Source organism: Hypanus sabinus, unplaced genomic scaffold, assembly GCF_030144855.1.
Source record: "Hypanus sabinus isolate sHypSab1 unplaced genomic scaffold, sHypSab1.hap1 scaffold_609, whole genome shotgun sequence".
Classification (NCBI taxonomy): Eukaryota; Metazoa; Chordata; class Chondrichthyes; order Myliobatiformes; family Dasyatidae; genus Hypanus; species Hypanus sabinus.
In genome coordinates, this window is record NW_026781465.1 from 258,531 (window position 1) to 269,229 (window position 10,699).

Genomic DNA, 10,699 nt, shown 5'->3' on the forward strand with positions numbered 1-10,699 from the left:
TGTCCTCTGGTTTTGGACTCCCCCACTCTTGTCAACATACTCTCCATATCCACTCTATCGAGATTTTTCAATGTTCGATAGATTTCAATGAGGGCCCCTTCATTTTTCTGAACTCCAGTGAGTAGAGGCCCTGAGCCATCAAATGTTCTTCATCTGACAAACCTTATAAGTCCTGAAATATTTTTGTAAATTTCCTTTGAACGCTCTGCAATGTAAGTACATCTGTTCTACTTAAGGGGCCTGAATCTGCTCTCAACAGTCCAAGTGAGGCCACATTTTATAAATACTCAACAATACATCCTTGCTTTTATATTCTCCTACTCTTCAACATTATTTCCTCTCTATTGAGAAAACAGTCTGCACTCTCATTGCCTCTAACAAAGTGGATGACCATACACTTCTCTGAATGATGACTTTCATTCATTGATGTCTTTTGTAAATCTTTTTTACAGGTTAGAAATGACAAAAATTGTGTACGGGAATTTTAAACAGAACAACATGTCAGTTTGCTGTCTCTGCCCAGATATTTAAGGAGTTACTAGATATTTAACAATGTATCACTGTTGATCCTTGGAGATGAAGAATTTTGTCATCACAGCTGGAAAAGTGCTTTGTGTCTGAAATTAAGTTTTCTGTTGTAACTCACTGAAATCCACTGGAACCGGGGAACTGAGAACACACCAGCATTTGTTCACTGGAGATCAGTTCTTCAACTACTTTGATTGTGCAAGGGGTTTACTACATCTGATATTTGACTTATGAATTGACAAAGAACTGTGGGAAGGGATTCACTCTTCACTCACTCATCTCACCTGCATGCACAACAGCGAGTTCACACTGATAAGATGTCTTTCACCTGCGCTGATTGTGGGAAGGGATTCACTCGGTCATCCTGCCTACAGACACACCAGCGAGTTCACACTGGTGAGAAGCCATTCACCTGCTCAGACTGTGGGAAGGGATTCACTCAGTCATCGCAACTGCGGAGACACCAGTCACTTCACACTGGGGAGAAGCCATTCGCCTGCTCAGACTGTGGGAAGGGATTCACTTGGTCATCTGAACTGAAGATACATCAGCGAACTCACACTGGAGAGAGGCCATTCACCTGTTCAGACTGTGGGAAAGGGTTTATTCGGTCATCTCAACTGAAGGTACATCAGCGAACTCACACTGGGGAGAGACCGTTCACCTGCTCAGTCTGTGGGAAAGGATTCACTCAGTCTTCTGTACTGAAGGAACATCAGCGAATTCACACCGCAGAGAGGCCATTCACCTGCTCAGACTGTGGGAAAGGATTCACTCATTCATCTGTACTGAAGGTGCATCAGAGAATTCACACTGGGGAGAGGCCGTTCACCTGCTCAGACTGTGGGAAGAAATTCACTGACTCATCCAGGCTACAGGCTCACCAGCGAGTTCATACTGGAGAGAGGCCGTTCACCTGTTCAGACTGTGGGAAGGCATTTACTCGGTCATCTCAAGTGATGGTACATCAGCGGATTCACACTGGGGAGAGGCCATTTTCCTGCTCTGAATGTGGGAAGAGATTTATTCATTTATCTGACCTGCAGGTGCACCAGCGAGTCCACACTGGAGAGAGGCCGTTCACCTGCTCAGACTGTGGGAAGGCATTTACTCGGTCAGTTGAACTGAAGACACATCAGCGAATTCACACTGGGGAGAGGCTGTTCATCTGCTCAGACTGTGGGAAAGGGTTTATTCGGTCATATCAACTGAAGGTGCATCAACGAGTCCACACTGGGGAGAGACCATTCACCTGCTCAGACTGTGGAAGGGGATTTATTCAGTCATCTCGACTGATGATACATCAGCGTATTCACACTGGGGAGAGACCGTACGCCTGTTCTGATTGTGGAAAGAGATTCAGTCAGTCATCCGACTTACAGACACACCGACGAGTCCACACTGGAGAGAGGCCATTCTCCTGCTCCCAATGTGGGAAGAGATTCTCTCAGTCATCCCACCTTGTGACGCACTACCGAGTTCACACTGGGGAAACTGTTTAAACAGGCGACAGGCTACAGGCTGGATATTTCACCATCACAGTTACTGAATCAAGTTCAAAAGTGACTGTTGGTGCCGAACTCGGCAATTACTGCTGCTGTTTAACAAACCCAGTTCTGCACTCTGGTCACTGGGCATGGGAGTTATTCCTCAGCGAATGTTCACGTTTAATGGGACTGGAATTTAATGGTTTGGATCTGTGACGCAGAAATCAGTTCTAATTTAAATCCTGTCCACACCTACAGAATCTCCTTTCTCTCCCCAGAATATCATCTCTTATAACTGCCACAAGGGCTAAATTTACACTTCCCTGTTAAGCTTCAGAGTGGACAGTGCTGCCGGCCTTTCTGTTGCTTCCATGCCCCAATGGATCAACTCCCCACCCACTGAGCAGTATCCAACAAGGTGTTCTGCTGTGGAGAATGCCCACAGGACAGCCCTGCACTGTCTTCCTAATGACCCTTACCTCTGCTGGTGGTCACGCTTCTCCTGTCCGAAGCTTGTACTCTGGGTGTGGCCACCTCTTCAGATGTTTCATTGATAGTATCTTCAGGCTCCCGAATGATCCTGAGTACATCCAACTCCCTGAACCAGTCTGTGATTGGGTGCACTTCTTGCAAATAGTCATCGGCAAACTGTCGGATGTCCAGAGTTCCCACATCTGACTGGAGGAGCATCCCATCCTGACTGCTCTGCACCAAAATACACCACTGTCTGAATGAATTAACATACGCAAGAAAACATCGAACGGGAATGGGGCAATGACAGTGGAAGTAGAGTGTTCAATTACCTGTGTTTTTGCCATGAGGTCGAAGGAATAGAGGCTGCCATTTTGTGAAGCTGTTCTGTCACCCCCATTTTGTGCACTGATTGCTGTGGGATAACCTGATCAGATCAACTGAACACAAGAAGTTACTGGTATTCCCATTGTAAGCCTGAAATCACTCTCACATAATCTGTGCATTATGTACACTGTCGGGTTTGCAGAAGTAATCTCGTTATCTCTGAACCTGAAGTCACTCTGAGATAAGGTGTGTATTACGTACAGTGGCAGTTCTGCAGAAGGAATCTCGATATTTCTGCTGAGAGTCCGAGCGACACAGTTTGTCTGTTTGGATCCATTGTGGAGGAGAACAAAATAAATTACCTTTGACATGATGTTGTGTAGCCCTTGGACTACATCCAATGGAAATCTGTTAGTCATCAGCCTGATGGACCTCAGCCAACAAGAATGAGATGCGTCCTCTGAACTGATAAGAGTTGTGTCAAATGTTTCAAATCATGCTTGTTTCAAAACAAGTAAAGAGTTTCAAATGCAAAGGTGTGATAACTCCGGAGACTAACTATCACAAGGAAGAACCCCCATGGAAGGGATAGGAGAAGAAATGATCGATCATTTGGATACAGTGGGATCCCCTGTTTCAGTGTTGTGAATTTGAGAAGTGGTCAGGGTGTTTATTAATACAGAGGCAGCAGTGGAATTCATGTTTCAGTTGTTAGCCTGGGGTTTTCATTGTTACTTTGTTGTTTGTGCAGGAAAATTAAAGAGAGAGCTGTAACAATTACGAGTTTCCTGATGAGGTTCCAAACTGATCTCAGTTGATGAACGGTGAACATATTTTCGCGCCCTGGGTGCACTCGAAAAGAAGGAAAAGTGGTCTGGGACCCTGGTGTCGAGTTGACCCACACAGTAGATTAGGATATTAAACTGTGAAAGGGAAAGGACAGGAGGAAGAAACCAGGGATTCAGAGGATTTCAGAGATTACTTTCATCGTTAATTATTAAGGAAATGGTCAAATTATGAGGCGTGGTTAGAAAAGTTTGACAGCCAAGGTTCCGGGACTGTGGAGGAAGAATTGTGGAAAATAGTTCGTGAAAATAAGTTAAAGAAATTACCAGGGATTAAAAATGTTGTAATGTGATGTTTGTTGGATGATCTAATTGAAGTGAAGAGAGAAAAAACTGAAATTGGCAGAGAAATTGTGTAAGTGTAGGGAAGAGTTAGAAATTGTGACGGAGCAGGATCAGGTGAATTTGATCCACATGAGTCAGTTTCAGGCTCAGTGTGAAAGCGTTAACAAGAGAAAATGAGAAAACAGAAGAGGAGGATAAACAGGCGGATACAGAATTAGAGAAAGGAAAAGTCAGGGTCGGGATTTACGGCTGTTACGAATGTCATGAAGAAATTGGCAGCTGAGAAGAAAGGCTGCGCTGATCACAAGTGTTTAAAACAGATGGAAAATCTGCAAAGTGAACTCTCAGCTCGGAGAGGAGTGATATGTGCGAGGACGGACGATGATGGTGATGCAGATTGGGGTGATTTAACGTATGAAGAGACGCTTGTATCACACACCGGTCACCAGTCACCTGATGAGGTAATCGTAGCCTTTGTCCGGGGTCAGATATGGTCAGGTCGTGTCCAAATTTCATAGAGTGTTTCAACCGTTAACCACTACTCTTTCCAGTTGGTGGATCAGGAGTGAGGGTCAAGTCACTGCCCAACTGTTCCTGACTTCGAGCTCAACCCCTCTCTCCAGCTCCATACCCAGTAAGGGGCTCTTTCTGCTCCCTCCCCCATCCTGCCAGCTGCTTGCTTCTTGCTCTTTTCATCAAGGCCCAGCACAGACAGCTACCTCCATGCTGGCCGTGCCGGGAACCCACTACAGTCGATCTCCATGAGAAACAGCCACGTCTGCCATCCTTTGTCCCTGCACTCCGGGACTAACAGTGTCAGAGCCAGGATTATTGGGGAAGTGGCCCGCCTCCCAGCAGGTTTTTCCGAGAGTGGGTGGAAGCTTCAACACCCAGTGCCCCAGTGGCGCCTGTAGTAATGGAGGGACTGCAGGACACACCAGAGTCGGGGGTGTAGGGCGTTTGTGACACGTTATTCTGTCCCCTTTGACGTGGCCCAATTGAGTGCTTGAGCTGTGAATGAGAGATGATTCTCGGAAATTTTCCCGGTGCATTCAGCAGATAGGATAACTCACGGTCTATATGAAACGGAGGAGGGGAAGCTAACCCTTCACTGTCTAACTTCAGCTTTCCCTTTAGCCCTGCCTGAGGAACAGGCACCCTCCCAGGGGACACGGGGTGATTTTCAGAAGGCACCATTAGAAGCTGCTGGACTAATAGAGGTGACAGTGGAGGTTTTGCATAACTGCAGACAGTGGAAAGGGAGGAACCTTCTTTATTTGTTACGAGGTTGTGGCCGGTTTTCTCGAGTATTTTGGGTCCTACTTTGGATACGCAGAATTTGACTCCGTGACAGAGTAGGAACTGGCCGAGGAACTTGGTATCGCACAGTACCGAGGAGAGCAGAAGGGTGTGTGAAATGATTGCTCCATTCAAACCCCACACATGCTGAAGCATGGGCTCTCAGAAGGATGATGCGAATGAGGGAAAGGGAGTGAGGGAGAAAGGTACTGAGGAGGATAAGGGGAAACAGGGTTCTAAAACGACCCTATCACAGAACAAAGTTTGCAGTGGCAGAATGAAGGGAGACGGGGGTGGGTGCGGCCGATCAGTACAAACTCCACAACACCACCTAATGGCTGGGTAGTCAACGACGTGGTTGGAATATCTATGTTCCCCCCGTTGTGAATACTGGATCCACAAAGTAATGATGCAATACTGGACACGAAGTTTATTTTGGCATTGATTGCCCACAACCCAGGTGGGTTGGGACTTGTCAGCATGTAACGATGGCCTATTGCCCCAAGAAGGTCAACTGTGTTACCTATAATATAATGCCCATGGTGCTGATGATAAGCCACGACTTGAATCCAGAGTTACCCAGGGGGTCTCCAAGATACATGTGCGTTCACCACATGGTCGGATGGTGCAGCTGGACCCCTTGTTGAAACTAAAGTAGGAATCCGCCCCATAAAATTTCTTGCAGATGATACTAAGGTAGATGGCGTTGTGGAAAGCTTGTTTCAAAGTTTACAGAAAGTTAGAAGAGTGGGCTGAACGATGGCAGATGGAGTTTAATGCTGATAAGTGTGAGGTCCTACATTCTGGTAGGAATAATCCAAATAGGACATAAATGATAAATGGCAGGACATTGAGGAATGCAGTAGAACCAAGGAATAATGGTGCAGAGTTCGCTGAAGGTGGAGTCTCAAGTGGATAGGGTGGTGAAGAAATCTTTTGGTATGCTAGCCTTTATAAATCAGAGCATTGAGTAATGTTAAAATTGTGCAATGCATTAGTAAGGCCGAATTTGGAGTATTGTGTACAGTTCTGCTCACCGAATTATAGGAAAGATATCAACAAAATAGGCAGAGAACAGAGAATATTTACTAGAATGTTACCTGGGTTTCGGCACCTAATTTACACGGAAAGGTTGAACAAATTACGTCTTTATTCTTTGGAGCATAAAGGTTTGAGTCGGGACTTGATAGAGGTATTTAAAATTATGAGGGGGATAGATAGAGTTGACGAGGATAGGCTTTTTCCACTTAGAGTAGGGGAGATTAAAACAAGAGAACATGATTTGAGAGTTAGGGGACAAAAGTTTAAGGGTAACACTAGGGGGTATTTCTTTACTCAGAGAGTGGTAACTGTGTGGAATGAGCTTCCAGTAGAAGTAGAAATAGTAGTGTATATATATATGGTTCATAATGCGGGAGAGTCTCGAACCACCCTAAACATGGCTACATTCAATGCAACACATTGGGAAACAGAAGATGCAGTTATTATGAATGAATTTACGTGACACTCACGTGTGGGAGTACCGTTGATATACATTCGAAACTTGGAGATTTTTTAATGTATTTAATCTTGTAATGTGCTCAATAGACCCTACATTATCCCAGATTGCTTTGCTGTATGCTAACTAAGGACGTGGAAGGAGGCGTGTGACTTTGGCTTCGAAGGACAAAAAATAAGATGATCAAAGTAAATATGTTATTATGACCTGAATTCACTTTTGTGTTGAAAATGCATTTTTGTGTCAGTGTCCCACGCAGCTGTATCCACCCCCACCCCCACGTTTCTTTGTAATGTGTGAAAGTGCACTGTTTATTTTAAGTTTTGCAATTATTCTGTGGAACGAAACAGCTGTGGGATTGGGGACAATGTTTCTGTTGCGTTTTTATTTGTTTTTCTGCATTTCGTGCGGAAGAGGAGTTGTTGATGTTTCTTTCTTGGTTTCGAGGCTATATGGTGAAGAAGAATCACAGGATTGTGTACTGCATACATATTCTGATAATAAATATAATGAAATGAAGGAATGAAAGAATGATACAAACATTGATTTTTGTACTGTCTTGTGTGTGTGTGTGTGTGAGAGAGAGAGAGAGAGAGAGAGAGAGAGTGTGTGTGTGTGTGTGTGTGTGTGTGTGTGTGTGTGCGTGTGTGTGTGTGCGTGTGCGTGTGCGTGTTTCGTTGTGTTTCCTTATTTGTTTTCCATGTAATTGATATTAAGGTCACCCGAATTCCACACTGGCAATGTGAAATCCTGGTTGAGCAGATGGAAATCCGTGCATCTGTATTCGGATATAGCTGCCTACATTTCAGGAGAATATTACTCGTTGGTGTACCGTTACGTTTGGGAATTTGAAATTAACAATTTTGTTAAGACTGGAATAATTTGAGAGCAGTCCTAAAAATTGCTTAACTAACAAGATATTTTTTCTTTTATAGAACAGAAAAGATTTTCAAGACTTTTGACAACTTGGTTAGAGTCCCCCAAACACAAACTAATCCAAGAGTTCATACTCTCGAGGAGAATGATAACAGTAGGTGATGCAATACAATTTTACAGGCTACAATGACATAATTTACTTCAGTATTATGTTTCTCAAATGGCTCCATTGAAGTACATACTTAGAGTGGGAGAATATTGAATTGATAAGAAACCACTGAAGGTTCAGTCACCTTTGTTGGGACAAACTAATTCACATAAACAGTCCACACATTGCACTCGTTCATTATTTAATCGCAATCTGTCACCACGGGGATTGCATCTGTCTGACGTAATTGGTTTGTAAATAATTTTAAAACAGCTATTTTTAAATCTGTTAAAATGTGTCCCTCTGGAGTCGCTAAATGGTATTAAAAACCGTAGGCTTGGGCTGCCTTTACATTTCATTCCAAGAGATCGCCTGTAGCACAGTGGGGACAGATCACTGGACAGAGAAAATGCCTGCATTGTTCAATAGGTACAGAAGTGTGGAGAAAATACTGTACGTGTTCATCGCCGTCATTGGAGTTCCTGGTAAGTGAGCAGAGCAATTCTTGTTTGGTATTTCTGTGTGTTAACCATGTGAATCTGTTTATGATCATTTGACGAGCTTCTAACTTGATGATCATTGTAGAAATATCCGTCAGAGATATTGATCCTGTCAGTTCAACACTCTGAATTTTCATATTTAATGACAAGCGGAGCTAAACTCCTGTCTCTCATCAAACTCACGTGATCGACTCGAACGTTGTTCTTGCCTTCAATGACACCTTGTCCGGAGTTGTCCCAGTGTGGGGACAGGCAGCTCTCCCGCAAGGTGTGACTGGAATGGGTTTACATTGTAAAGTTCACTGTTTCTGAGTTATCGATCAGAGAGAACCCCTGGTCCTGTGTTTCATGTCTCCCTGTGGAGTCTGTCACAGTCGGATCCCACTGCCTGTCGGTCAATAATTGGGTCTGATCATCTGAACCAGTGTCAACGGATCTGCTGACGAGAGTTATCGAATTGAACTGCGCTGTGGAATTAATCCATTAACGGAGCCGCTCAGCCTCAGGTTGCTCAGTTGTTCCTGCTTTCCCTCTGAGACGCGTCGTAAATTTTCTCCAGGACAACTCTTCGTCCTGGAGAAAAGTCTCGGCCCAATACCAAAGTTTGTTCAATTCCATGTACAGAATGTTGCCTGACCTGCTGAGTCCCTCCAGTGTTTTGTGTGTGTTCCTCTCCTCTGCATGCCTTATCGGCCCCATCATTTACGAGTTTCCAGGGGCCAGGTCAGTCACGATTAAATCAGTGAAACCGGCCAGGTCAGGGACAGGAATCGTGATCAGCACCGACCTATGTTGTTCATGCAGATCGCTTTTATCGCCGACGATTGTCCACAATTGTCTTATCTCCACACTGAAGAAGGCAGGTCAGAGACAGTGTGACCAGTGTCCCATGTTAGGTTAGCAGCCGTGCACTGACTCCACAACTCCTGGTCTTCAGCTGAAACCCGATCCCTTGAGGAATGCGTTCAGTAATGGCCTCTGTCTGTTATCTCTCTCTCCCTCACTCTCTCTGCTCCCTCGCCCTCCCACCTCCCCTCTCCCTGTCTCCCTCCCCCTCTCCCTCCTCTTCTCCCCCTTTCCCACACGCAGTGAATGTAGTGGCGATTGTGATCCTGTCTCGGGAAAGTGCGGCCTCTCTACCTGCACCACTCGCTACCTGGTTGCCATGGCAGCGGCTGATCTACTGACCATTGTCACCGCGGTCATTTTGTGGCGAATCAAATCCTATTACTTCCCGTGGAGTTTTCTGGACATCACCCCTGTGTGCAGTGTTATCGATGTACTGAGATGCACAGCCGCAAACTGTTCTGTCTGGTTCACCGTCGCTTTCACCTTTGACCGGTTTGTCGCCATTTGCTGCCAGAAGCTGAAAACAAAATATTGCACCGGGAAAACTGCAGCTGTGGTTCTAACAACAATCGGCGCACTATTCTGTCTGAAAAATGTTCCCCGATACACACGGCAACCCAGGGTGATCATCGACAATGTACCGTGGTTCTGTAAAGTGATGGACAGTTATTTCACTGACCCCGGGTGGGGAGGGTATGACTGGTTCGATACGGTTTTAACTCCGTTCCTCCCTTTCGCTGGGATCCTGCTGCTCAACGCTCTGACAGTCAGACACATTTTAGTGGCCAGTCGGGTCCGAAAGGGGCTGAAGGGACAGGGCAAGGGGGAGAACCGCAGTGACCCGGAGATGGAGAGCAGGAGGAGGTCTGTAGTTTTACTTTTCACCCTCTCCGGCAGCTTCATCCTCCTGTGGATGACGGCGGTTGTAAATTTCATATACTATCAGGTCTCAGGGAAAGGATTCAGTTTCAATGATTCTGAATGGATCTTTATCTACGTCGGGGTTTTGCTGAGTGATTTCAGCTGCTGCACCAACACGTTTATTTACGCGGTGACTCAGTCAAAATTCAGGGAACAGATAATTAGGTCGGTGAAATATTCTGTCCCCTCGGTGGTTCATTACATTAATAAAGCTGCGTCCTGAGCACAAGCCGGACGCAGCCACAATTTCTCCAGTCCGGAGGCCAACTCCGCACATTCACCGCCTGATCTCGCAGTTGTTATTCCGGGGCCGACTGTCCCATTGACCAGTAGGTCTGGGACATTAGGATAGTGTGTTTCTGGGGAGGGGCAAAGCACTGTCCTGGACTCGCCAGATGTCAGTCAACGAACTACTCTGAAATGCCAGCCATCCATTGGTCTGGGAATATGTCCATCTACTCCTATTCCCACCCACCAACCTCACAGACCGACTTTCCCACAAGACAGCTGGTGTTCTAGTCTGATGCTGGTAGGATAATCAAATGTCAAGCACACCAGTTTCCGCCTTCCGCTTGAATGATTGGCTAACGTGCATATAAATAGGGCGGGTTTTGGATACATGGTGGTTGGTACTCCAAATTAATGCACGTTCCCGCCACTAACTG

The 10,699-nt window shown here is 45.5% G+C and overlaps 1 protein-coding gene across 15 annotated transcripts in view; it reads left to right on the plus strand.

Annotated features, from left to right (window-relative positions):
* LOC132389594 (zinc finger protein 234-like) overlaps positions 1–9,894 on the plus strand; it is a 38,992-nt gene extending 29,098 nt beyond the window's left edge. For 10 of the 15 annotated variants that reach the window (XR_009510607.1, XR_009510614.1, XR_009510605.1 and 7 more), the window contains 2 exons: positions 453–6,928; positions 7,676–9,172. Coding sequence is in view for 1 of the 15 variants with exons in the window: in XM_059962080.1 (XP_059818063.1) it covers positions 846–2,030 (1,185 nt within the window). In the remaining 14 variants the exon portion in view is untranslated. The other 5 variants (XR_009510603.1, XR_009510609.1, XR_009510611.1 and 2 more) reach the window with 5 other exon arrangements.
* The last annotated feature ends 805 nt before the right edge of the window (positions 9,895–10,699 follow it).